We start from the raw sequence: 27,996 nt of genomic DNA, 5'->3' as shown, positions 1-27,996 counted from the left end.
GTGTGTGTGTGTGTGTGTGTGTGTGTGTGTGTGTGTGTGTGTGTGTGAATTTATGAGGTCCAGAATCAAAGGATTATTGTACCCACAAGATACCAACTATGTTTCAAAGATAAGATTTTCACATCCTGCACATTTCAACTACATGCCACTGGTGTGATAAAAGTTTCAGATGAAGTAATGCTGCCCTCTTCTGGTTGGGCCTCATAAAATCAAATCATTTTACTGCATTTTTATCTGAGCTCTCATGTGATAATACCACCCACACCTAATAAAAGCTGAGTAAAATATCATCCAGCATAGTCTAACATCTCCTGATCTTGGTTTTTACTGCTTCTAAGAAACATGTTACCCTTATGACACCAATAAAATTAGGGTGATTCATTCAAATGAAAGTGTGATTTGAGTCAGGAGGGAGACTTTAGACCATTAAAATTAATCTTTTACACACAGGCATTGATATGGCTTTGAACTCAAGTAGTAAACACAAGTGTGTTTCCTTTTATACACCACATCTCCTATAGTTTAACAGTATCTCTCTTAACTTATCACGACTGAGCATTGACTCTTAACCCTCTCCTTCAGTGAAAAACAGGGCCATAAAGCAATTTCAAGAGGAGACGAAAGAGAAATTCATCCCTGTTGTCTCCTTCGACTTTGCCCGCCCAGCCATGTATATATATTTTATGAGACAATTCCACTGTGAACGTTTTATTTGTGCATTCAGAAAATCTGTGTTGTGAATCTCAGCACTCAAATTAACAATGATGAAGTATGGACGGAGAGTCTGATCTGGTCAGAATCAAACAATTTAAACAAGGCTTTTGCGATGCATGGTTGACTCAACACTAAAGACAAGAGTCAGGTTAAGTAATCTACTGAGACACCTTTCCATCCTGAACAGACTCAAGGTTTCCATTATAAACAGTTGTTATGGTTAACGGACAGATAGAACAAATAGACCCACTCTGGGAAATGAATGCACTTCCCGTGACAGGTTGCTCAAGTTGCTTGCAGAGTTGATGCACATTTGATATCTAATCAATACAAAATTACAGGATAGTTTGGTGTAAATGCAAACTAGAACTGTCTTATATATGTCCCATAATCTGCTCAATCCAGTGACTAATACATTTTGAAAATAAACGGTCTCTTATATTACAAATGTTCAGTTATATAGCCACATTTAAATATATATAAAAAGTTCATACTCACCAAGTCATAACTGCAAATGAGGCTTATTTCAGTCATTAATTCTGAGAGAAAAGAAAGTGTGAGGAAAAGCAAACAAAGAAGTGGAGAGAAAACAGTTAGTGGGTGAGAAGACAGACACAAGCAGGCTGAGGCAGAAGTCTGTCTCTAAGTAATGGCAGACTCGTCAACGAGGGCTGCTTAAGACTACGTGGGGGAGAGAAAAAATTAATCATTACACTCACTGTAAATATGTGACAGACCCAACCTTCTCATAAAAGTCAGCAAATTGCATTCTGTTTGAACACCCACAGACACAAGAGGATGGGACAAAAGCATTCAAGATGGAGAGCAGCCAATAAGAGACACCATCAGGCCCTTAAGCACCTCAAATGGGCCTCCTCACCCTAAAACCTCTTCATTCACTGCGTTTGCTTCCTGCCTCTGCTCACACATTATCCAAAAACTACATAGAGATCAAGTCTCCCTCATGTGTAGCAGACGTAATGATAATGAGTTGATTAAATAAATAAATTAAGAGACAATTAATCACAGCTGATGCACCCAAGAAGCATACGTCAAAATGTTGAGCTTGTTTGACATTGTTGACATAATTTAGACTAATATTTAGCAGTGATTTAATTTGAGCCAGCAGGTTCATTTTAACATTCTGGTATACTTGTATGTGCATGACGAATAAAATAAAGTTTTTTTGTTGGATTTGTCATAATTGTTGAATAACGCATGCAGAGACAGATAGAAGTTCACCGGACTTTGAAGAAGATATTACACATGAAGACAAGAATTCATGTGACACTTGCTTTGTACACTAACTTGTCTTTTAGCCTTCACAAACTCAGTTTTATATTGATGAATGTGTAACATAATTAATACATAGGGTAGAAACCTACGCTTTTGACCCATTCTCATCCCCTATCCATCTATCACCCAGGCAAGAAAGTACGCTGAACACATCTGTAAGCAGCTTGTGAGAAAGAAACTGAAAGGGTGTCCCAGTTTGTTCTAATAATGTCCTGAGGTGGCTGCAATGGTTCATCAGATCTAGAAACATTAGCACACTAAATTATATTTCTTTTTAAAGGCAATGTAGTAGCTGGGGGAAGTGTTTGTTTTGCATACAATTGTGAAGGAAATGTAATTGTACTTTTCTATATTATTTCCATTTTATGGTGCTTTAGCTTCTACTCTATATTTAAGTTAGAATTATACTTTATTTTGTTTTACATTTTCATAGGTTCAGATATATTATCATGCTAATACATTCTAAGCACATTATAAGAATATTTCGGAAATAGCCCCAGAGAACATAACATTTTTTTCGCTTTTCTCGTGCGGTTCTGTTTGATCTATGTGGTTTCCCGTACTGTTGAAGCTGTGTGAGGCGTGAGTAGCTAACTAACAGTGTCTTCATGAATATACTAGCTGATATTACCTCTGTAGATAATAAAATCACGCGTATTAGTACCTTTACGTGTTACTTACGAACAAACATTAATAGATAAAGTGACGAAGAGCTTATGAGAATGCCTGTTCGTTATTAATCGTACTAGCCAGCGAGGGATCTCAGTTAGCTTTCGCAATTTGAACGTTAGCCACATTAATGCTAATCTTAGCACTCAGCATAACGCCACATTAACGGTTGAATCATCAACTTTAACTTGGACGTATTGTTACACTACTGCTATTTGCTGCTAATAGAGAGTAAGTTACATTAAAAAACACCAGCACGTTTCAGCAAACATGACGTACTAGCTAAATACAACAGCTCATGACTTTTCTTTAGCTCAGTCCTCTGTGAAGAAGCTACACGAACGTTACCATTGTATTCAGAATATAACACTATGAACTAAATATAGACTTTCCTCGACTAGCATAACGTCACAGTGCTTGTTTTACGTCACCCTGCTCGCTAGTTGTAGCTTTTTGTTTTCATAACGTATTCTTCTTATCTAATATAACTTTTGTGTACAATCTGTTTCAGGTCAAGATGGCAGAGCTAACAACACTAGAGAGCCTGCTGGAGATGGGCTTTGATCGAAACAGAGCGTGAGTGACACCAAATCCCCCAAAATGCATCCTGGTTCATGTAGTTCCTAGACTTGAGACAACTTTCAAAGAAGTGAAAGTAAAAGTGGGTAACAGTAGAGTGAACCTGTCTCTCCTTTATCTGGTGTTTGCAGGGAAAAGGCGGTGGCCAACACGGGGAACCAGGGAATAGAACAAGCCATGGACTGGTGAGCCACACTCGCACTCGCACTCGCGAATGAACATATTAGTGTTGAGATGACTGGATGGACACGGTCCTCTCTCCTGAAACCTACCTGTGCTACTGATTCCCGTAAGCAGGCCTCATCTTTCCTGTGTGATGTGCTCTCCTCAGGTTGATGGAACATGAGAACGACCCAGACATTGATGAGCCCTTTGTGCCGCCCATGGGGAATGTCCTGGGAGGAGAAGCCGACAGCCAGTCCACCACGGAACAGCCGTCACTAGCAGACACCGCTGAAGGTCAGGACAATGGAAGCTAGACGCCACCATGGAAGCCCTCTAGGGACGTCCAATATGACAATATTGTTATATTCACACAATTAGACAAAGACAGACATTCTTGTTTGGTTATTGCATCCGTAAACAGATTTAGTCACCATCTATGAACATGGTATAAACTCCAAATTATCTTTCGTAAATTTAGTGGGTGTCACAGGTTTTTTTCAGGTTTTACTTTCTCTTCTGTGTCATCGCCTCCACTCAGGAGATAGAATTGGTCCGTCCACTCTTTGTTTGTTTCCAGGAGTGTCTTGTGGTGGATTTCTTTCTTTGTCCTCACTGAGGGTTTAAGGATTGCATTTTTGCTATGAATCGTGGTTCACAGTAAGATTTTTCAATACTACACAATACATATGTCTTTCTCGTGTGCATTTGTTTTGGCTTCAGGGACAGCAGGAGACGGCAGCTGCGATAATGATGACAGTGCAAGGATTCCGATGTCAGAGGACGAGAAACTTGAGCAAGTTAGACGGTCAGAGTGCACGCCATTGATAAAATCCCTCCAGCACTGTGTGTCCACCTCACAGCTTCTTCTCCTTACATAACAAGGCTACTTTACTACACTTATCTATATCACTTGAAAAAAGGAAAGGCAAATATCTGTGTCTGTTTTTTTCAGGCTAGAGGAGCTGATGCGGGTGAAGCAGGCGGAGAGGCGAGAGCGAGAGCGGGCAGAAGAGTTGGAGCATGAGAAGCAGCGGAGGAAACACGGCCAAGAGCTGCAGCAGATCCGCCAAAAGCTGCAGGATGACGATATGAAGAAGCTCACTGATCAGCGCATGAAGGAAAAGATGGAGGACAAAATGGCAAGGTACGGTATTCATTTTAACACAGTATAGATATTATATAGTTGGGTAGTAATAACAGTACTTTTCTGACCAGGGATGAAATAATACATCAAATAAATACAAATAAACATCCAAAGATACTTCCACTCCGCATACTTTCAAAACATTTACTTGACTTCCCTCTGAAGACAAGAAAGTGGGTGGAAATAATAGAATCTGGGAAAGTTGAGGAGGGCACAGAAGAAGATAAGAAACTCATAAACTAAGATGAGGAATGAGTGACAGATTCACATGTAATTGAACAGACATCTTAGCTTTTAAGTCAGCAAACTCTACAACTGTCAAAGTAAGAAATCTATTTGTATCTTCTTCATTCCTGTCATTGTGTTGTTATTCCTGTCAGGCAAAGGGTTAAAGACAAGATTGCACGAGACAGAGAGGAGAGAGCACAAAAGGTAACCAATCAATGCTCATCTAGTTATTTGTCCTATTCACTTCATATCTATGACCACTTCTGACGGAACCAAAAAACGGCTTTGATGATTTTTTTATTTACCCGTTTAGTTTGGAGGCGGTGGACCCCCGAGCACCGCAGCATCGTCTCAGCCTGCCCAGCCCAGCCCCCCATCACCCACCAGTCACGGCCCCCCACCCACTAAGAAGGAGTATGACGAGTCCAGGATACAGGTACAGGCTTCAGTCACAGTAGTGTGATGAATGCACTGACACGCTTCTCTTTACACCACTGAAGAGCAGTGGAAGATGAGCAAGAACTATAACTAGTTTTGATTTAATTTCAATGTGAGACAATAATTTCATTTCTTATTTTAATGTAAAAACAACTCCCTCATCCACTGCCCAACTGTTCTCTCCTTCTGCTCCCGTGCTCTTCTCTTCGGTAAAGGTACGTATGCTGGACGGCTCGACCCTCACGGCAGTCTTCAAGGCCCAGGAGCCGCTGGCGGCGGTGCGCGTCTATGTGCAGGTGAACGGCAACACACCTGAGGGTCAAGACTTCACGCTGCTGTCACCCTACCCCCGCCACGTCTACACCGAACTGGACATGGAGAAGCCCCTCAAAGAACTGGGTGAGCGCAGGAACATTTGAATACAGACCACATTCACTTTAATATACATTAAACTTAACTCTGTGTTTGTGGTTTAGCTTCTGTGTGGCCCTAAAACTGACACTTACAGACTGTATCTGACCTTATTTTGTGACTTTCCTTTCTGTTGTTTTTAGGTTTGGTGCCTTCAGCTGTGCTGGTTGTTGCCAAAAAGTGAGATGAGGAGGATCTGCTCCGTGAGCCTACCTCACCACCGTCACTGCATCAACACAAGGGACACCAGGAACAGATTGAACCGGGAGCAGAGCCACCACCTCTTTAGTATCACTCAACAAGTCAGCTAACTGAACTAAAGCAGAGAGAGAGAGATGTAGCTCGAGGCTGCGTTTAGATTGTTTCTATCTACTCTTATGAAGTTTACAGTGATAAACAGTTTGGCTAACTCACTGAATGAATGATGCCCTTTGCCACTCTGGGCTTGATATAGATTTTGTTGTGTGCAGTGAGATAGCTGGCTTCTGATGGATACTGCTTCATGGTCTCAAACAACACATTTATAGGAAGGATTCCAAACAGAATTGTTTAATTTTAACCTGATCTTTACAAAGCAAAGTACCTCACAAGACCTACTCGATGAAAGGGCCTTCGATTTAATCCGCACGATCTTCCTGATTTTGTGACATTCTACTTTGCCAGTTTTTTTTTTATAAGTTAAAATATATTGATGACAGTTATGTCTACATACTCACCAATAATCGACTTCAAATAAAGCTGACTGAAAATTATGATGGTGGACTGAATAAAAATAAAAAGACCAAAACCAACAATGAATTGATTATGTACTCTGATGTTATGTATGTTATGCAATCAGACACACTGTTGCATTTTCCTTCATCACCATGATGCTGTAAATACTCACTAGAGCACCAAATCTATGGCTTATAATAATCCTCAAATTAACTATTTACTCCTGTTTGAGTAAAAAATACAAATCCCAGCTGATTTAGTAAATCATTACAGTTGAAGGGTCCTATGTCGACTTACTGGGACACTTGAACAGAGCTTTCATTCCTAACATGAGCTCCTGACATGAGGGAAAATGCTGTCATAAAGGCTTATTGACAAATACAGCAAGCAGGTTTCAGAGGATATAGTCTTCACTTTAATAGTCAGATTATCAGACCAATGGACAAAAAATATATATCAATTTCTTCATCAGCACCTGAAACATCCGTGTGGGTAAAGGGACTGTTCCTGTAGGAAGAACATTTGAGTGCTTGCTCTACTTGTATGTGAATTAAATGGACTTTGCGTTTGGCTGGTGGTACCCGAAATGATTCCAGAGATTTAATATAAAAGGGAACAAGTAGAGTCTGTACCTTCCTCTGTTTTCAGACTATTAGGATGAAGATTACGGCCTCTTAAACCTGCTGGCTATGTGACTTCACACAACTTGATTCTTTAAAAATTAGATTATCTTAAAATTCCAATTCACATGACCCGAGCCAATGCACTGATGTTCAGAATACTCTTCAGATAACACTGCTGTAGATACGAGAAGCAAGAATTTACGTTTCACAACCAAGTAGTGCGACGGTGGATTTTTCACCCTCATTATGAAAGTACAAGCAAACGACAACACGACACAAACAGTTCTGTTGCGACACTATAAAACACCTTTATATACATTAGAAAAAACAAATATCCTACTCTGGAATGGTACAAAATGTCGATCATACATCACCTGTGAAGTTGGATAAACTGGATGAGTTTAAAACGGGAGTGAAGGGCTTGCAAACAAATACAAAAATAGTTCTGATTAAAATGGAGAGACACTGATGCACTGACGATAGGAGTGGTGTCTTTCCAACTGTCACTCAAGACTCAACACTGAAATGACACAACATGCTAAAAGAGCTCAAATCCCGACCCTTATTTAATCACATCCAGGACAGTGAGGTAACTCAGAGGAAGGACGGGGAGGAGAGGATGCTGGGATATTATTTTTAGCAGGTGGACCGGCAGGACTGGGTGGTTCAGTTTTGTTCAGCTGAGAGTCATCCTGGGTCCAAACCATTTACTGTGGCTTTCTGGTGTCACAGTCACTGTGGCCCCCTTTAGCTGGGAGGATAGTAGCCTTGGTTGTAGTTCCAGGTGTTCTGATAACCGTAGTTGCCGTAGTTGCCGTACTGCGGTTGCTGGAAAACAATCACAAGAAACAAACAATAAGCTAAGGAGTGAGCCATCTCACTTCCTTCTCGTCTCTGTTGAGAGTTGCACAAGTGGAGCACCGATTGGGCACTCTGGAGAAAATGGCAGCGGGTGAAGACAAACCGTGCTGCCATACTATTCAGTAGGCCAGAAAAAAAGATTTAGTATGTGACAATACATAGTATGTCAAATGCAATATTCCAAAAACGCCAGGATGTCCGACTTTTACATCTGGTCGCATTTAAGGAATGCAAGCCAGCATGTTTTTCTGGCTATTCTGACCCACAATCCTCTGCACAGCAGATGTATGAGACAAGAGGGTCAGAGTTCAACTTGCAATCTAATGATAAGGTAGTATTTTCCAATTGTATGCAAAAGTATATACTTTGTAAGGGCAGCTGCAGTATGTAGCAAAACAAAAAAAAAGGTATGCGATTTCAAAAAGCTAGTGAGCATTTTAACATCCTGGAAACAGGAGATTAATTGGGTGGTGTTAGAGGATTCATTTAATTAAATAAATGTTAAACATGGCAATGAAGTTTGGTCTTTGTTGTTATTCAAAAAAAATCTAAAAAGGGACTTTTCTGTATTTCTGGTCTGGCAAGTGAAACAAAACATCAATATTGAACCCGAAACATAAAGTAAAACAGAACATCTCAAACTGCACCGTAACCCGACGATAGAGTCGGTTTACCTCCAGCTAAAAGCACGATTATTCATGAAGCACATTTCATACACAAAGGTAGGTTCAAGGTGCTGTACACATAAGTTAAAACAACAATACAAAGTTAAAAACATTGAATTACAAACAATAAGGTTTTAAAGCCTGGTTCCTAACACCAGGAGGCAGTTGGACCAAAAGCCACCGTCTCTTTGTTTAGACTTTGCTCTCGGCGCCACTCGCGGTTCACTCCCCGGTGATCTAATAGGTCTCGCAGGGTTACATTGCTCGATTCAGTCACATATTTAGGCCCAAGTAGAGATTTAGAAATAAGTAATAAGACGTTAAAATAAATTATGTGGCTTACTGGCAACCAGTGCAGCTTTAAGAACTGGGCTGTCCTTCTGGCTTTACAGTAGGTTTTATTGAGGTGCAGGAAAAGGCTCAATAAAACCTACTGTAAAACAATAAAAACTTTCTTTAGGTCAGTCAAAGCCATATTTGTTCATTTACAGACTTCCCTGAATAGTTTTCCCTCCACACAATCAGCCGTCTGTGTTATAAACTCCATCTTACCTGGTACCAGCTGCCGTACCCCCCGTAGCCGGCCTGTGAGCTGGCGTCGGCGCCCATCACAGGAGGGGGGGGTGTCGTGATGGGGACATGCGGCATGGTGGGCGGGACTTGTGCGGACACGGCAACGGCTGAGCCGTCGTCACTTTTGCTCATCTTCTCCGAGTCCTCATCCCTAAAAAAAAAAAATCTGATTATTACCAATAATCTCAACGCAGATCTTATTTACGCAGAAAAATAACAAAAAACAATCTTATCTGCAGACTTTAGATCTTATTTGTCTTGTTTTTCCACTGCTGGTCTATTTCATTTTGATTGTTTTAAGAAGAAATTTGATTCTAGGACTCAATAATAGACAAAAATTCTCGTTAAGATAGAGAAAGAAAAAAGTTGCTCTTCAAAATAAAAGCATGCATAATGTTCAATAGTCAATATTGAAGTTACAAAGCAAACTTTATTTTAATACATTAAACTCATGAAGAAATCTGACGCAGGAGCTGCAACGATGTCATATTTTTCAAACGTTAACATTTAGAAGACGGTTGTGTGAGTTCTAGGTTAAAATAACGAAACATTGTGGATTAAGAATTTGAAATGGACAGATTTGACAATTTGCTAACATGAAACAACAGGAACAAACTAAATACTAAATACGAATTTACCCGTTCTCTGCTTCTCTCTTCGTTCCTCCTAACTCCTTCAGCAGCTTCTGGTGCTCCTCATAGACGGACAGCACACTGCGGATGACACAAGAGACAATGAAAAACTACATTCAGGTCGGAGACGACGAATGGTTTGTTCGGTAAACCATCGGGGTTTACAGAAGACTCATGTTGAACTCTGACCTCTGGATAGAGTTGCTGTAGTCCTCTGCAAACTGCAGGCGTCTCTGTGAGAAGAGGATCTTGGTGTGTGGGGCGAGGGGAGCTGCCAGGGCCCGTGTCACACACTCCTGCACCGCCTCCGCTGAGGGGTCCCCCGACACCTCCAGCTCCAACAGGTTCAGGTGCAGCTTATCGTTATCCTGAGGGGGGGGAGGGCACATAGAGAGGAAGACTAAGAACTAGAATGACTTAAAAAAAGGTGCAGTGTGTAGATCAATCAGTTGGTCTTTCTGGGCTACTTTGGAAACATGGCAGCCGGCTCCGTATGTAGCGATAAACGGCTCATTCAAAGCAAACAAAAACACAACGATTCTTAATTTCAGGTGATTATAATCTAAAGGAAACATGCTTATTAATATTATATTCCATTTCTGCCAATAGATCCCCCTAAATGACACATGCTGTTCCTTTAAGTACCAAGTTTTGGCTTTTGACTCCTGAAGCTACACGCATGAACTCATTTTCTCTGAAATGTTTTTTTTTGTGGCACACAAAGTACTCGATGTTTAGTGCGCGAGGCACAAATAATAATACAATCACATAATAAAATCATGGACTAGCCATTTAATTTTTACCAGCATTAAAATCATATGGAAGCGATTTTTCTTTCATTTTTTAACGTTTTCAGTTATCAGAAGGGACGTTAAGTCAGACTGTTAAAAAACATGCTCAGCAGGTCGAGCCATCAATAAGCAAAGCCTACTGCAAGTTTAACATCTTGTGTTCAGCATCGACATTCTTTAACTTTTAGGATGAAGGGCGGAGAGAAGATTGACCAAAAGTCTGTGTTCTTTGCTGAAATATTCGTGGGTGCCATTTTCCTCACCGGACTGATCTCCAGGGCCTCTTGTAAAACTCTGCGGGCTCTGCTGGGGTTCCTGCCGAGCTTCAGCAGCAGACGAGCCAGCTTGACGGAATAAAAAGCGTGTAACGTGGGCTTCTCTGTGGACTCGTCCACCGCCTCACGCAGCAACGCCTCCGATTGGTCCAGCTGGCCCGCTCGCCTCTCTAAAGCTGCCCTGCGAAGACGGACCACCGCCAACCCTGGTAGCGTTTTCTCCAGAGCCTCCAGCACCCGCCGGGCCTCGGTTAAGTCACCTGATGGAAAAGGTGAGGTGAGTTTTCACGAGTGTGGAGATGTTATTTCATTAAATCAGTGTTGCAAAGGTTTAATGAGGAAGAGAATGCATTCAAGATGTTGATGCTTGATGTTGAGACGACACAGAGTGTTGGTGAGTAAAGAAATAAAGCTGTGTTTGTACGGTGTGTTCATGTTTGGTCGTACCGTGCCTCTCCTCGAAGGTGGCCCACTGCATGTGGATGTTGGGTTTGTACGCCAGGTGGATCTCACAGGCTCGTTTGAAAATAACCCGCGCCTCGTCCACACTCTGCGACTCCAGGTACTGATTGTACTGAACGACACATACGAGAACATGTTACAGAGATCTTGTGTGTATATGTCCACACACACACACACACACACACACACACACACAAGTGATGGCCAGTGTATGCCCTTTTGTGTGCTCTTTCACTCACACACAAACACTTTTCTTGCTCACCCTGATCCAGAACTCCTCATACAGAGCGCAGGCGATCAGGCAACGCTCAAAGAGGATGCGAACCCTGTGGTCGTCATTGCTAACCGCAGCTTCCTCTGATTCTTCCTGAGGCTGGGCTGTGACCTCCAACTCCTCTGTGGCTGCCTGGTCTGGATCTGCGAGGATAAAAAAGGGGTGTTGAAATGCTGTTTGACGTGCAAAAAATAGAAATTAATGAGTAAATAAGCTGCTGTTTGTTAAAGCCGTAGGCTTCATTGTTTTCCAATCCTCAGTGTGTTTGAAGATGCGGTTGTGGACGCGTTCAGATGTTAACACCGATTTGTAGACCCGCCGGGACAGGTGACAGCTGACCTTGTTGGGGGTCTTGGGGGTCTTTGGTGTCCTTGTTCAGCTGAGCGATCTCCCAGTCCAAGTAGGAGTGCCAGGCTCGCAGCTGGAGGCGATCCAGTGGCTTGACATGGAAGTAAGGACGTTTGATCTACAGGCCAGAGAACAAGAAACCAGCAAGGGATGAAAGTGTGTCACCAGTTCAATAAATACAAATAAAAGGGCAATAGAATATTTACCAGAAAAAAATATTTAGCTGTAAAACTGCAAACAGTAAAAATAAATAAAATATATTAATACTATGTATAACATAGTATCTAACATTTGAATTTGGCCTCTTTTACCAAATGAAAAAGGCTTTGGTAGAAAAAAGTGTTGCTACTCCTCAAAGTAAGGGATCAATAAATTAGTTTTTCTACCAGTACTAAAACTCAGGCATCAAACGTATACATGTTATTAAATTTGACCTCGCTCCGGATTCAGAATGATTCAGATAAGTGTCTGGAAAATATGTTTGCCGTCAAGCCTCTTTTTTTGAGTTTCAAAATCACAAAATCACGAAAACAACTTATGAAGGAACAGAGCGGAGAAGAAAGAGAGAAAAGAAAATCTCACAGCGTCTTCAAAGTGCCATCTCTTGCGGACTTCTCCCTCGTTGTCCTGGTACACTTTGTCCCTGCGAACGAGCACTTGTTCCCTCATCTTCTGCATCAATTCCTCCTAAACACAGAAAGTAGGAAAATATCAAATCAATCATCTATTTGACTATGTCTTTAACTTACGTCTCACTGGTCGAGTGTGAGGCGGTCACGTGTCACTCACCGTGTCTGTGCCCTCGGGTGTGGCGGGCTCTTCCTCCCCCGGCGGCCTCTCCTCCTCCTCCTCCTGGGCTTGTTCGGCGCGCTCTGCCTTCTGACTCTGACGGCACAACGTCCTCAGCTCCTCGTACTCCTCCGGGGACAGCACGTCTTTAGGCTCCTGGCTGTTCAGGTGCTCCTTGTACCTGACGGAGGAAAGGAGGGGAGGATGCAAAATGAGATTAATCGGAGGGGAAAAGAAAGAGAAGGGGAGAAAGAGAAAAAAGATCACGATAGTATGTTGACTTAATGTTGAATAAGAAACAACTGAAAATATTCATTGTCCAACAAAATTCAAAAATAAGATTGGCATTTTTGTTTTGTAATTTACTTCCAAGAATTTGGGATTGGCACACACACACTTGGCTCGTGTGTGTGTGGTCTTACTTGTCGTAGTTGGTGTTATAGAGCTGGGTGGGGACTTTGAGGACTCTGTCCAGGACGGCTGCTGCTTTCTTCGTGTTCCCCTGCTCCTTCTCCCACTCGACATACAGATCCCAAAGCCGGTCTGAGTGGAAGTCCAGACCTGCTGCCACAACCGCATCTTCAAACACACTGAGGATTGGAAAACAATGAAGCCTACAGCTTTAACAAACAGCAGCTTATTTACTCATTAATTTCTATTTTTTGCACGTCAAACAGCATAAAACACAACAAAAAAAGACGAGTCTTAAATGGAAGTACCTGCGAATCCGCGTGGGCGACTCGGGCATGTTCATGTCCAGCGTTCCCAGCAGCAGATTGATGTAGTGGATCCACAGATCTACACTCAGAGGGATCGCCTGCAGACCCTGAACACACACCTGACACAGCAACATCGAAAACCAGTGAAAAACACTTCCTAAATAAACTTAAAAGCATTCCTAATGGTGTGGGCACAGACTAAACCCCCTCTCCAGGTTTTACCTCCTCTGCTTTGTTGTTGTAGCCAGCACGGCGCTCCAGATCAGCATATTTCTTCCAGTAGCCGTAGCAGAGCGGGTAACGAGTGAGGAAAGCCTCTAGCGCTCTGCGTGACGCTGTGATGTGACTCTGGACATACGAGACAAAAGTCCAAATGTTTTAAATGTTTACTGAGGGAGAATATGATATTTTCCCACATTATTTAAAATCTAAACCCAGTTGATTCTCCTTCGTCTCTCACGTCAAAACAACTAACACACACCTCTTGCTCGCAGTACTGCAGCAGGTCAGTCCAGCTGGTGAAGTCTTGAGGATTGTCGTGGGCAGCCTTCCACAGGCGCTCAAAGTCTGCTGGAAATTCTCCCTCCTCGTCTTCTGCAGGTGGGGGCATTGAGAAGGTAACCGGGTCGGGGCCTACGGGGGTCTCAGGGGCCACGGCGGGACTGCCGTTCTCTTCTGACATCTCTGCCATTTCAGCCGGAGGCGATGCAGCATCCTCAGAGGCCTCCATGGCTGAAGAGGGGGTAGATCAAAAAGGTAATGAGTCGGTACTGCTTTTTACCAAAACTCTTTTCATGAAGCTATGGCGCTGAATTTGGGCCATAATCCCAACCTCCCAAAGTCCTTTCAAACAGAAACACAACAATGTCACAGCCAACTCTTTTATGAAAAAACCCTCAACCAAATTTCAACAGCGACAACTATTTTCACTCAACAACAAATGACTGAGAAGTTAAGTTAGTTGTTTATTCCCTCTGCACGATGAAACAGCTTTAACCCCGAAACACCGTTCCTATCCATTCCTCTTAATTTACTTAATTGTCTTGAGGTGTGGTAGCAACAGAAACACAGACACTTGAGTGCTTCTGACATCTAGCTTTTGCACTTATTGTGAGAAAAATAATAATAATAGAAAAATGCAATTAACCTCAACACAGAAAAAGGCACTGGTGAAATACATGTAATGAGATTCATGAAGCTTCCTCTGCTTCCTGGACAGTTTCGTAAAACAAAGGGCCAACAGGTGTTCAAACAATACAACAACAAAGTGTGAAAACCCCACACGCACATCCATCAATTAATACAAACTATAAGTAAACCAATAAAAGAAAAAAAAGCAGACAGAAGATGAATACTAATGCAGTTTAAATGCTTTTATAAAAACTAAATATATAACAATTACACTGACCAGTCAAACTAGTAAAGCAGCTTATCTACTACCCGCAGCAGGCAAAACAAAAACGAAAGAAGTGATTTTCTGCCTCTATTCCTGAAAGCCTCTGGTTACACCGGCAGAGACAGACTTCATGCAGTAACAGTTTACACGGGTTAGATCTCCACCACAGCGCTGACTCGGGTCCTGTTGGGATGCTGTGGACATAACTCAACTAATAACTGATTAGTGACCACAAATCTCTTTTTTAAACACTGCGTGCTAAGTGGGTTAAAGTTGGTGGACACTGTGCTGCTTCGTGCTGTGTGTGTGTGTGTGTTACGTTACTTGAGATCACGTTAGCCTAGCTTAGCTTGTCATGCTTGTCAACAAGACTCCGGTCGCATCGGACCTTTATTAAAAACACTTGCAGATGAAACCAGTGCTTATTAATATCCGTGAAACGACAAAACGGCGCATCGTACATTCATTAATGTTGATCTAACTACCTGAAGACTCCTCGAGCTCCCCGTTGCCGCTCATCTCCTCATAGCCTTCCGCCGCCATGATGGGAAACGTCTCACTGACGTCATTCATCCGCGACAAAACTCTGACGAAAATAAACAGCCAAAAAAAGAATGGAAAGAAATAGCTTGTTATAAAAGAGTTGTATAATATATGTTAGTTACATCTCCCTCGTACAGTTTGATGTTGAACGCATTGCTTTTTGTTTCATGTTTTCTTCTTTTGTAATGTTGGATATTGTAATACTTTAAACATGATCAATAAATAAATAACCCCTTGATTTTGCACTTAGGATGTAGTAATTAATTACAAAGCTGGCTTCGGTTAGTGTGCGTCTAGTTTTATTGTTCTATGCTCAATAAAAGAGAAACAGTTTTGTTTTAACATACTGCAAGCCTTAAATCTGCACGTAGAAAGCATCCAAAATCTCTCTGAAACCAAACCTGCTTTGAAAATAATGTGAAATAGATCCAAACAAATATAAATTCAATCCAGTATTTTTAAAAAACTACCAATGTCTCATTAAATTTACTTATTGGACATTCTATTCTAAATACTGTGAACCTTTGCACATCCCCTTAAACATATTGTTGCATTCTTGCTTAGGTCTTTCTGTTTTCAACAGTTACATTGTACATATATTTAAATTGTTAAATAGTACTTTATATTTTTATTGCATTTTTTCTGAGTTCCTGGTCTATGCATCAATACATCAAATTAAATTCCTTGTATGCAAAAAACTACTTGATACACCAAATTCTGACTCTGAAATTACAGAATTGTTTCAGGCTAGAAGAACAAAAGGGGACTTCTTTCACATTTGGTCAACTTTATTTTTACTTGGCCTTATCTTTTAGAGTACATCTGACAACTTTGAGTCTGTTCACTTAAATTTCCACCAATTCAAGCCATCGCCAACAAAATTGCAGGAACATGTACATTAATGATCATAAAACAATCAAAGAGACAAATTCATAACAAAACCCCTAAAAGGTCCAATGATTCGACAATCCAGGGTCTCCAGAGAACCATTTGAATATTAATGAGTGCTCTGTGTGCATTTAGGATTGATTCGTTGTGAGAATCATAAAGGCTGTATATGAACATTTGCTTGTGAAAAACCTTTCACGGATTTGAACCATTCATTAAGATCCAAACGACACACTGGAAATCCTGGATGATCCCGACATCTAGCAACACATGAAAATCTAAACAACTTTTAAAGTTCTCACTCTTCCCCAAGTGCATTAAAAAGAATTTAGTAAACAAAGCTGGGAAAGAACTCAATAAAACAAAGAAAGCACGTCAACAGGATGATCCGCAAACATCAGCGGTTCAGTCCCCTGAAGGGATTCCCAACAGCTGAAAATCTCTCTCTGCAGCAGTTTAACAACCCGGTTACTTCCATGTTGAAGGGATGATAATCATTTCCATGCACACAGATTAATCACTGACGAGCTCAGGGAGAGACGTGTCAATAATTTACTGCTCAGAATTGGTGAGAAAGATGATTATCTCTTCCCATTTTGTGGAAATATTAAGTACAGCAGGATGAAAGTTAAGTGTAGAGCCACACAGCTGATTGTTGGCAAGCCCTCTCCAAAATATATGTAATGTGGCACGAGTACAGACGGTGGAGCTCTGAGCTGATTGGCTTAATAGAGAGGGTTGGAATGAGTTTAAGGATTCAGTCAGAAGCAGATAGAGGGAATCACCAGCAGGTGGAGCATGTGCTTTGAATCTGAACCTTCATTTTAAATAGCAAACAGTCCGTCACAGTGATCTTTCCTCTGAGGCAGACTGGATGACAACAAAGTGGACAATAAAAAAAAAAAAGTAAAAAAAAAAAAAAAAGTGTGCCTGAATGTTTTCTTTCTTTACCCCAAAAATTCATTACAATGACATATTTCTCAATTGTTATCTATTTATAAATGTGACAAACATAACTATCTAACAGTAACCTCTTCTGTTGTTAGGTATTATAGTGTGACTGAACACAAGAGGGAAATGGCAGCGACGTCACGTGGCTCAGTTCGACTGACAGGTCTACATGGATGTGTGCGTGTGTGTGCAGGGATTAAAAGTGTGTGTATTCAATGTGTTGTGTGTTAATGTCCTTTATTTTCCATGATGGCTATCCTGTTGTCTTGCTGTGGTTAGTCTTGTGCATCAGCGCCTTGTTTCTTCTCTGTCGCTCCTGTTCCATTTCAGTCAGTTTCTCCTCTTGCGCCTCCTGATGATTACTGAAGCGTCACGTTCCAGTCCAACCCTGCGTTCACGCCGGGCTTACGAAGCGTTAACACCGACATGGAGGCGTCAAAGTCAAACTCTAGCTGGCTCTCCTGACCCTCTGCAAAGCACAAAGAGAGAAAGGGTACGTGAATCTCATCACGGTCTCACAACAGATCATTTTTGAAAAACAGCAACAATAAGATCGTAATAAGAATCCTGAGGGTGTAAAACGACGGGTAAAATCAGTTCTAAAGTGCGTTCTGCAGCAAACCGGTTCACACTTTAAATTCTCCATACCTCTTACTTTAGTTCAAATGCACCCAAATTTAGTTGTCCAAACAAAATGGTATTTGAGCTTCAGAGAAAGATTGTTCTTCTGTTTAAAATGGTATAAATGTTGAACAGATTCCTTTAGTCAGCATACAGTCTAACTTTAAATGAATTACACACATGAGCATTAACGTGTGAGTGAAATGCTGTATATTGCACTCACCAGCAGTCTTGAGGGTAACCTTGCTGGGTTTACTGGCTCCCAGTATGACAATGCGTTCAATCCAGGAGCGGGTGGAAAACTGGGCATCTGGAGCCAGGTTCCTGAGAACCAAGCAGGGACATGGACACAAAAATGTTAAACCTTAGAAAACAAGTCATGAATGTTTTACAGACCTAAGTCTGCGATACAATAGAGATGCAAGCAGGAGAATATTGGTCACTCACGCAGAAGAGAGCATGTTTTTGGCAAAGGACAGCTTCCTGTGGATGAACTCCTCCTTTTCATAGTTGAAGGTGTGGCCATCATCTATGTAGAGCTCACCCTCTGCAGTTCTCTGTCACAGAAACGGTCAAAACACAAAGTAGGACAAAGCAACATGTCAGAACAGCAGCGGATGAACATTTATTTACAACTAGATCCATTGTTTTATATTATAGGAGCAATCCCTGTAGGAGCCAAATGTACATGAGTGAAGAAACAATCAAAAACAGCAGTGGATGAGAGTTGCGTTACCTGGGGGTTAAGGGCCACATATAAAGTGTAGGGATCGTGCATCATGCAGGAGGAGGACCTGCGAACTCGAATCTTCCTGGGAATAATGGAGCCGCCACGCTGGAACACGGGGATCTGAACAGAAGACAGGAAGCTCCACGTTAACATCAGAGGATATGAGGAAAATAATAATTGTTAAAAGGATGTGGAGCCTCGAAATATAGAAAGTGTGTCTTACAGAACTCATGGTGACCGGGATGTAAAGGTTCTGGGCCCCGTTGTGCTTTTGGAAGGTGTGGACGTCAAACCAAACCTGAGGAACACAAGTTGAGACGACGCCTGAATCAGCAGTCCTCTAAAAACACCTTTTATTGACAGAACCATTACATTGCAACACTGAGCTTCAGTCTGAACGCAGAGAGACAGTAATAGTAAGATGTGTTAAAGCGTCCATGTTTCTTCCTCTAACCTCGTCTTTGCCAGGTAGGTAGGCGGTGATTCCCCTCGCCCCTTCCTCAGTGACCGGGTGCACCAACAGGTCTCTCCCTGCAGCAGAGTTAAGCAGCGTCAGTGGATCTGATAATCGCTTTGAATCACGTCTGTCTTGATGTAACAGTTGATTTACAGTTTCCATTGTAGTTTGTCTTGTTGTACCGCGACTGCTCGCAGGATCCACACCCAAGACATACCGACATTGTGCCAAAAGGCACTTAAACCTTCAGGCACAGATTTAAAAACTAAAACCATAAAGAGATCTCATGATGGATCTGATGAAACTAGGCAGAGGACAACATTAAAGTTCTGGTAAAACTATAAAAGGGGAAACCCCTAGGCTTACTTCAGGCACACTTAAAGTAAAATGCCTTTATTATTATTAATAAAGATTTGATGTCTTGTGTCTTCTTACCGATCAAGAACTCGTCATCCAGAGCGAACGTAGCAGGATCCTGAGGATACTCCACCCACAGTGGTCTGAAAGAACAAACAAAATTAAGCATTTCTGTAAATTGAGCTATTATGCATAACTGCAAGTCAGAGTAGGAAACATATTTTGTTTGAATTTCCATTCCTTTGTATGAGGCCAATAACGCACAACGATTGGTGATGTACAGGAAAGATGAAACCGACATAAGCAATGTTCCCTGGCCTGTCCTCACCTCATGATGGGCTCTCCAGTGCGGTGAGCGTGGTAGAACTGCTGGTACCAGTAGGGCAGAAGGGTGTAGCGCTGACGAACCGCTTCGCGGATCAGCGCCGTGTTGTCCGGACCAAAGAGCCAGGGCTCTCGGCGGGGGGTGTCCAGGTGGGCGTGGGCCCTGAAGAACGGCTGGTAGGCTCCCGTCTGGTACCAGCGCACCAGCAGCTCGGTGCTCGGAGACTTGAAGAAACCACCGACGTCAGCTGTGAGACAGATGGAGTCGTGTTGGTGTCAGGGTACTGATGATTACTGGTAGGTACTGGTTAAATATAACATCTTTCTTATCTTTTTTTTCAATTTCTGGAGAGCAATAGTTTCCTTTTCACAGTTTATTGATTTTACAGGTTTATTTTATCAAATGTTCTGAAACATAATGAGGATATGTCCATATTCTTGACTACCACCCTCCTGGTTTATAGGAAGATATAACCATGAGGAAATACACATTGTAGAAGTTGTATTGTAAAATCATTTTATATATATATATATATATATATTTAAAAAACACTGACAAACAAAACAACTGCTTCAAAAGTCAGCCACAAAACTTCTCAGAATATTTTTCTTTGTCCAGGTCATTTAACGCAGACTAAAGGGACAAACTCACCGCCGCAGAAGGAGATTCCCACCAGGCCGAGGCTCAGACACATGGGGATGGAGATCTTCAGATGGTCCCATTCAGCAGCATTATCTCCCGTCCACACAGCTCCTACAGACGCACGACGACAGTTAAGGTCTTGTGCTAAAATAGCCCGACATGAAAGATTTCTAGCAGGAAGAAAGAAAAGTGAAACCGGCGAAGGGTTTACCGTAGCGCTGCGACCCAGCAAAGAAGGCTCTGGTCAGGACAAACGGACGCTCAACTCCCCCTGACCTCTGGATCAGACCCTCCGCTGTGGCCATTTGCTGCAGGTTGTACACATGATAATCACTGCTATGTTTTACCCATAGCATCAGATTTTTATAGTTTGTTTCTCTTTCAAAGCCAGACAGTAGAATCATGACAATAAGATTATTTTAAAATCATAATTTCCCAGATTTTAATCTCACTGCTAGAAAATGGTAGCATACAATCAAGGAAAAGACATAAGGATGAAATGTTAAATATTGAAGAGAACGGTTCAGTCTTTAACATCAAGCCACAGACTGACTGTGTGCACTCACCACATAGAAGCCATACAAGTTGTGCACGTCGCGGTGCTCCCAGGCTCCGTGCACCGCGTCCTTGTGCATGGTCACCTCCGGCCCGTTAAAGACCGACGGCTCATTCATGTCGTTCCATGTGTACAGGTTCTCCATGGAACCCTGGAGGGCGGACAGAGATTGTGGATTAAAGTCTTGAGGCCAAACAAACCGCATTATTGGAAAAGAGTCAATAAACCTGTGCTCAGAAATTACAAATAAAAAATCCTTTCAGTCAGTGGCCAACAGAAGAAAACTGAGGTTGTGGTTGGCAGCTCCTCAGTGACAATATGTTAATGTCACTGGGAGCTTGTGACATTTTCCGGTTAAATAAAGGTTGAATGAGAGACAAGTGTCCTTCAGACTCACCTCATACTGATCGTATGCGAACATGCTGGCCCACCAGTCCCTCATGTCTGCACGAGTGAAGTCTGGATAGCCGGCACTACCTAAAGTTCATCATCCGAAGCACAGAAAGGAAAGTGAGGGAAATATTCATTGTAGTTATATCAGTGAGCAACGTGTCACTATAAATGTCGGTGTCTCGGCAACGAGCAATTTCATAAAGAATATTTACAAATGCACTTTCACACATTGATGCAAAGTTGTCAGTCTCTTACCAGGCCAGCACCAGCCCTCGTAGTCTCCACCGTCTTTGTTCTTGATATAGAAACCCTTATTTTGGATTTCATTATGGATCTTGTAGTTGCTGTCTACCTTGATATGAGGGTCCACAATGGCCACCATCTGTAAAGAAAAGAAAGAAGACCGAGCAGAGTCTTGAAACTATCTATACGTGTAAGTCCTGTCAAGAAGGTGCCTGCAGGTTATTTTACTGAGATTTCAGGTGACATGAGATAGAAAGTAAAATAGAAACTGGAGAACTTCTGGCAAGAAAACCCAAGAATTAGTGGCTCCTAACATTGTCTGCTGTTACCGTGATGTTGGATTATTTGTATTATGTACCTTGCGTTTCTTCTCCACGAGACCCTGCAGCATTTCCTTTGGCGTTGCAAACTTGTGTGGATCCCAGGTGAAGTAGCGCTTGCCATCCGTGTGCTCAATGTCGAGCCAGATGTAGTCATAGGGGATGTCGTGCTCGTCAAAGCCCGCGTCCACTGAAGCCACGTCCTCCTGGTCATTGTAGTTCCAGCGGCACTGGTGGTAGCCCACAGCAGCTTTGGGAGGGAATGACTGAGTGCCTGATGGACGACAGCAGAAGGAGGTAGGACATGAGGAGAGGAACTGAGACCGAGGACGTCAGTCAAACGCTGATCTTTTATTGGGCTGTGCAGATACCCGTACTCATGCTCAAAAGCAAGCTTCCTACCTGTGAGGGAGGCATACTGAGAGAAGACATCTTTGGGTGTCGGCCCAAGCATGATGAAGACATCAATGATGCCGCTTTCAGAGATCCAACGCACATCCGTCTGTGGAGTCTCGCTAGAGCCTTGAACGTAATCCAACATTTTTCCAAACACGGTCTGGAAAGAGGCAAAAGTGAGTGAGTGAAGCTCTGTGCTTTAGTGAAGCGGACACTCACTACTGGCTCAAGTCCCAGGAAGTAAGGAAACAGAAAAAAGGGACATACCTTTCCAGCTGTGTTGGAGCTGATATCCACCCAGGTCTCAGCAGCATTGAACCAGAAGATGCCGGTGGTGCGCTGGGCGTTGTGGGCCAACATGACTGGGACAGCGCCATAGAGAGCCATAGGGTTGTACAGCTCGTACTGGAACACATCCAAGTTATAGAGCCGATATGGATCCCCATTCCTGAAACAGAAAAATACACACGGGTTTGATCCAACGCAGAGAAGACGACACTGACCAATGTGCCATTCAAACTCCTTTTTGTACGTGAAACGTGACTTGTTGTTGACACTCACTCTGTTGTTTTGAGCCGGAGGGTGTCTGCGTGTTCTGGGATGCCGTAGACGTGCTCCACACCCGGCAACGAAAAGTCTAAACTAATAGCAGATGGACCTGTGAGGCAAGATCAACACAAGTTAACCCCTAATGCAGATATTATGGCAACAGTAATGAATCTAAATGAATTAACTAACTGAAATGATTACCATTAGGTTTGCCGTCTGAGTGAGATTTAAACGTTTCCTCCCACATCCCGTCTTCTACTTTGTCTTCCTCTTCTTTTGCTTTCTGGCAGCCCAACAGGAAGAACAGTGACATCGTTTAGAAGAGAAGATACCGCATAGAAACAGTGCGCTTAAAATAGAGAGGAAGTGGAACAGAAAGTGTATTTTAGTGTGTAGTACCTCTGCCTGGGTTGCCGGATCAGCCTCCTCTTTCTTCTCATCCTCTGGGTCCACCTGACTGCTCCATGGCCCAAAGTGAGAAAGGGGTTACAGGAAAGATAAAGATGTCACTTTGGCTAATAGACGCTCTCTTGGGACAATATATGGGGGTATAATTAAACCATGATAAAAAGGAAGACACATACAAACAGGGAGGTTGGTGAATATTCCCTGATTCTACATCGACAACGAGCAAATGATGTACAAGAACTTGATCGACTTGACTTTAATGATAAAGGGGACTGAGTAACTCCCTACCTTGTGGCTATTTCAAGCTAGGCATTATGGGACTCGATCTCTAGTGGGTGCTGCTTGTAACACCCACAAGGTTCCTCACAGAACCAACTGGTATCCAGTGGAACCCTTAGTGCACCATGGTGCGATCAAGGCCATAGCAATACACTGACATGTGGTAGTCACACACAGCTGTGGAGGTGCATGATCTGCAGCAGCGCACACGCAAGAGGCAGTGGTGCAAAAATGCATTTTGAAAGCCTGCTACGCCATGTTCACATTTCAGCGGAAAAACGAGTCTCTTGTGTCGCACTGCAAGAGGTGAGTGAGTGGGGGGGGGGGGTCTGTGTAGAGTACTCCACAAATAAAGCATGTTAACACTATAACAGCAACAGACTCATGACATACAGTTAAAAAAAAAAAGAAAGACTGATGCAGCAGAACCAGAGCTAGTGTTTTTTTATTCCACACGTTCTTCAAGAGGCGCCTACATTACCCACAATGCAGCGTGACCACCAAAAGTGCGGGCTACCGACGCAGACGCGAGTGAAATCATGCGAGGCAATTTTTATCAGATTTTGGCAAGCATTTTGTTTTTATATATGTAGGAGTAAAGTCTGTAAAGTAAAATGTTAATCATTTGTCGCAATAGTGGAGTTTCTCTTCTTTATTAGCTTCTAAACATACCGGGCAAATGGATTTAACAGTAGTTAGATCAGTACTGAGGCTCAAACTGTGTTTTTGTAAGAAAGCTGAAGCCTGATGGTTCACCAAGCAGACGTTGTCAGTTTGGTCTCAATATGATTTAATATTGTAGTTTCACTCTGACATTCATGAATTTAGTCTCCATCTTAAATTGTCACAATACAGCACAAACACAACAATAGTGAAGGCGCCTACAAAAGCCGTCTTTCCGCAATAATGAGAGTATGGTTTAGAGCTCAAAAGAAGCATCGCACCAGAAAAAAAAAATGCTGAATTTTTTTCAAATATCTTGAAAACTTAAACAGAAATGCAAACTGAAGTATAACCACAAAGAGAGATGTTGCTGTTGGGTTTGGGATCTGGGCTGCCATATTGGAAAATAAGACACTAACTATCTAGTGGATCTCAAACTATATGTGTGTGAAGACAAAAAGCTTTACTTTGATGTGCCTTCTAAACCTGCTGCCACTAGCGTTATATTTCATCTACCAGGAGCTGAGCAAGCGTGAAAACTAGTTTCAGTCAACACAACTGGTCAAGTCATGCAGCTAAAATGTTAGTTCGATCTGCTGGCGTGACACTACTAGACGATTCAGTTAAGTGGACGCTGATCTGACACAAGACGGTAAAATCACTGGTCGGTGCAGCCAACCCCAAATCATTCAGATGTGTTTTTTTCATGATCAGAATGATTTTTCTTTTGTTTCATGAAATGAGATGAAAAACCTACATCTTAAGTGGCAATTATTTAATCATTAGTTTAAATGATCCTTCAAAAACATGGAGGATGATACCAGGAGGCTGGACTTACCCCTTAATTATGGATCGAATTAAACACAGACATGCACACACTCAGCCACAGCCCTCTCTCAGGCTCAGTCACATTTATTGGAGGGTAAACACTGCATTTGGTGTGATGGGAGTCCCTTCGAATTTTTGTCACTGTTGGCAGCATTAGCACAAGGAACAGAATACACACTTACAAATCTTAAGGGTCTTTACCTAGAGAATACCCTCTTGATATTATCCCACACGCTAGCCACTGTGCTAGATACTTTATAGGAGAAACTAGGATGATAGGGAGAAGAGGACAGAACAACGAGTCAGAGACAATACTTAAAAAACAAACCATTTCATGGGAACAAAAATCGAAATCATCCACTGAGTGATGACATGGATTAAAAAGAGAGGGCTAGCATTTGTAAATGTGAATGCATGCGTGGTTTCTCACGTGTCCTTGCGCATCCTCAGGTGCTCAAAGGCCAGCAGGCCGCGCGAGTTCAGAGACATCAGCACTTCTCGCCCCTCCATGATGTCCAGGCGGAAGGGCCGGGCGCTGACGATGACCCTCTGAGACTCCGAACCTAGAGACAACACCACTCCGTTCTCATCCTGAGACAGGAGAGACAGGCTGAGAGAGAGAGAGAGAGAGGAGATGAAGTTAAAGAGACAATTTGGTTCAGAAAAACTAAAGTGAGGACAAAGAATTAAAGAACTCAATTACTATCTACTCACTGACTATCTAAATTCTGTAGGGTTGTCTTATTAAATCCAAGTGAAGCAAAGCTAAACTTCAAGGTTGGAGATTTATTTGAAATGAAGCCAAAAAAGCAATTATCTGAAAAGCTTGTTTCTCATCTCGACTCGTTTCACCGGAAGAAAGTCAATCGAGTTATACACCGTGGGTAAAAGCTTCAACCTCCAGTGGAACACACCGTTTCATTTCCTTGAAATAATTACAGTCAAATAAAATATTCTTGATATGCAATTATTCATTAGGTGTTACTTAATTTAGACATGCCTATGGGCACAGGTATTAATAATACCATTAACGAAGGCTCTGTTCTATTCAAGTGTATGTACAATACCAGGACCCTGAAACTGAAGCAGCCAACTGGAATACAGCCATCAATAATGTTATTCTTTATACTTCTGCGACATGTCAAAATGTCATGAGTGAAAAAATGTTTGTAATATATTTTTTTTGCCTGTTTTTGATCCAAATAGAACGCGCAAGACAAATTTGTGATTTGGGGCTAAATTAATAAAACTGAAAATAGCAAGACAGCACGCAGATTTTTTTTTAGCTTTTTCAGCTTGATTCCGTCATATCCAAACCTCCAGCCACCCCACACAGTCAGGAACACCCCTGGGAGACTTACGGCTCAGTAAGCGGCTCCCTGATGAGCACGTCTGGGACCTCGTAGCGAGGCCTCAGCGGCTTCAGCTCGTTAATCTTCACCCTCGTTATGTTTCCCTGGAGACGGTAAAGCTCAAGCAGCAGATGCACCTGAGAGACAAATGCAGAAGCAAAAGAGGACTTTCATTATTATCTCATTCCACTCAGTTTGCCATATTAGGCATTTAGTTTTAATATGGGAAACTGCTAAATTATGTTTTCACAATAATATGAACATTTTACGATCCTGGAAAGTGCTTCACATATGGCTATATTCATCATTTTAGTAAACAGTTTAAAATTCAAATCAAGGCTCAAACAAGACTTGACGTGGAGCCCTTAGTGCCTTATCTTTATGGCAGCCATCATGTCCCCAATGTGAATTGCTTCTGTGTGATTTACCTTGTTGTTGTCATTGATGAGCTGCAGCGTGAGCCTGGTGTTGGTCAGCTCCATGGTCTCCAACAGGGCTCGATAGGGAGACTCACCAGGCTTCAACGCTCGCTGACGCCTTTAAAAAAAAAAAAAAAGTCATAACAAGAGTGACCACCGGTGATGAATCAGTAACTGTGTGCTTTTCCTGAAACCCCAACTTCAGGTTAGTAAATGGATTATTTTTGCACTCACTTGCAGAAGGCACTCTGGTCGCAGGTCTTGAAGTTGCCCTTGTCCACAGCCCATGTCCCGCTGAGGGACATAGCCAGCCAGAGCACCAAGACAGGCGCCATCCTGCAGAGAAAACCAAAGGGACGACCTGAAGTTTAGATGGTCTACTCTCCAATTCATTTGGTTGAACATTGCCCAAGTAAACACCTAAGAGGACCCTACCCGAACATCTGTATGTATACAGGGGTTACGGTTCTACAGACACACACAAACGGACTTTGATCTCTCTGTGCTGGTCAAATGTGTCCTCAACTGAAACTGTCACAGGCAGCGAACTAACCCATTTCCCGTTTCCTCGTCATGCTGCAGCTATACATTTATGCACATATTAGCATTTTAAACAGTATCCAAAATCCAGTTTTTCGCGTTAGACCCCAGGGCCTTGATGTAGAAACGTATTTCCGGCCGAAAGACTTATGTGCTGTGCTTGAAATGATGCCAGAAGACAAGTGTTAGCTAACGTATCAGCTAATGTGGGCTAAACGTAGCTAGCATGCAATCGGATTTCTGGAAAAAGACACCAAATTAATAATTTCACCACAATATTGCATCAGTTTTTTACAGACGGACTAACGCCTGGTTGTCTGACAGCGGCTTTGTCGTTAATTAGGATCTGGATATCGTGCTAACCTTGCTAAGAGCGGCACAGGCGGACTGTCAACCCGCTAGCTTTAGCGTTAATTCAATTGGAAGGATCGAGACTTTTCCAGTAACGGTTACAATTTCCCCTGGCGGCCGTTAAACTTTGACACAAACGTTTGCTCACACGTCTACTAAGTGTGTACCCACAGCGATAATCTCTGGCCTCCGGCGCGCTGATAATATATTAAACAAATGATAAATTCACGATGTAACGGCGGTCCTGCTTTGTCTTACCTTTCAACGAAGGTGGCCATCTTGATTATGCTTCCGTTAGACTCCACCCATTTGAGTCCGCAACAAAGATCGTCAAAAAGTAACTGAGATATTTACTTTGTTTTCGCTAAACTAATATACATAAAGTGAATTCGATTATAACAAATATCCTATCGAGTTTT

At 42.3% G+C, this 27,996-nt stretch overlaps 3 protein-coding genes across 6 annotated transcripts; 1 reads left to right on the top strand and 2 right to left on the bottom strand.

Moving 5' to 3' along the window:
* Nucleotides 1–2,567: 2,567 nt before the first annotated feature.
* On the top strand, nucleotides 2,568–6,438 carry ubxn1 (UBX domain protein 1). Of its 2 annotated transcripts, none has more exons than XM_031862850.1 (10): nucleotides 2,568–2,592; nucleotides 3,191–3,255; nucleotides 3,390–3,443; nucleotides 3,590–3,717; nucleotides 4,144–4,228; nucleotides 4,376–4,567; nucleotides 4,948–4,999; nucleotides 5,109–5,231; nucleotides 5,449–5,632; nucleotides 5,788–6,438. In XM_031862850.1, the coding sequence occupies exons 2-10, from the start codon at nucleotides 3,197–3,199 to the stop codon at nucleotides 5,826–5,828; spliced, it is 918 nt and encodes a 305-aa protein (XP_031718710.1). In that variant the 5' UTR covers nucleotides 2,568–2,592; nucleotides 3,191–3,196; the 3' UTR covers nucleotides 5,829–6,438. The 2 variants fall into 2 exon arrangements, with proteins under 2 accessions (XP_031718710.1, XP_031718709.1); XM_031862849.1 differs by having other exon boundaries at nucleotides 2,581–2,910.
* Nucleotides 6,439–6,750: 312 nt separating this feature from the next.
* Nucleotides 6,751–15,338, bottom strand: LOC116391871 (pre-mRNA-processing factor 39). The gene is made up of 15 exons (XM_031862848.1): nucleotides 15,252–15,338; nucleotides 13,852–14,102; nucleotides 13,593–13,718; nucleotides 13,371–13,489; nucleotides 13,074–13,241; nucleotides 12,652–12,832; nucleotides 12,445–12,549; nucleotides 11,854–11,980; nucleotides 11,503–11,657; nucleotides 11,226–11,352; nucleotides 10,767–11,038; nucleotides 9,902–10,080; nucleotides 9,719–9,793; nucleotides 9,060–9,231; nucleotides 6,751–7,809 (listed from the first exon to the last, which is right to left on the bottom strand). The coding sequence occupies exons 1-15, from the start codon at nucleotides 15,307–15,309 to the stop codon at nucleotides 7,729–7,731; spliced, it is 2,196 nt and encodes a 731-aa protein (XP_031718708.1). The 5' UTR covers nucleotides 15,310–15,338; the 3' UTR covers nucleotides 6,751–7,728.
* A 741-nt stretch (nucleotides 15,339–16,079) lies between these two features.
* ganabb (glucosidase II alpha subunit b) lies at nucleotides 16,080–27,923 on the bottom strand. 3 transcript variants are annotated; one of them, XM_031862755.1, is made up of 25 exons: nucleotides 27,836–27,923; nucleotides 26,921–27,022; nucleotides 26,696–26,804; nucleotides 26,277–26,404; nucleotides 25,346–25,525; nucleotides 25,117–25,182; nucleotides 23,137–23,194; nucleotides 22,939–23,020; nucleotides 22,750–22,846; nucleotides 22,456–22,636; nucleotides 22,195–22,348; nucleotides 21,831–22,066; nucleotides 21,485–21,611; nucleotides 21,234–21,313; nucleotides 20,847–20,987; nucleotides 20,492–20,588; nucleotides 20,290–20,391; nucleotides 19,642–19,885; nucleotides 19,392–19,456; nucleotides 18,954–19,030; nucleotides 18,723–18,797; nucleotides 18,506–18,619; nucleotides 18,217–18,326; nucleotides 17,993–18,093; nucleotides 16,080–17,617 (listed from the first exon to the last, which is right to left on the bottom strand). In XM_031862755.1, exons 1-25 carry the CDS (start codon nucleotides 27,853–27,855, stop codon nucleotides 17,508–17,510), a joined length of 2,856 nt encoding a protein of 951 aa, XP_031718615.1. In that variant the 5' UTR covers nucleotides 27,856–27,923; the 3' UTR covers nucleotides 16,080–17,507. The 3 variants fall into 3 exon arrangements, with proteins under 3 accessions (XP_031718615.1, XP_031718616.1, XP_031718617.1); XM_031862756.1 differs by lacking the exon at nucleotides 27,836–27,923 and adding an exon at nucleotides 27,749–27,798; XM_031862757.1 differs by lacking the exon at nucleotides 25,117–25,182.
* Between the last annotated feature and the right edge of the window lie 73 nt (nucleotides 27,924–27,996).

The sequence above is a fragment of the Anarrhichthys ocellatus genome, unplaced genomic scaffold, assembly GCF_004355925.1.
Source record: "Anarrhichthys ocellatus isolate YVR2014 unplaced genomic scaffold, GSC_Weel_1.0 scaffold27, whole genome shotgun sequence".
In the NCBI taxonomy this organism is placed as follows: domain Eukaryota; kingdom Metazoa; phylum Chordata; class Actinopteri; order Perciformes; family Anarhichadidae; genus Anarrhichthys; species Anarrhichthys ocellatus.
This window is presented reverse-complemented; position numbering and strand designations above follow the sequence as displayed.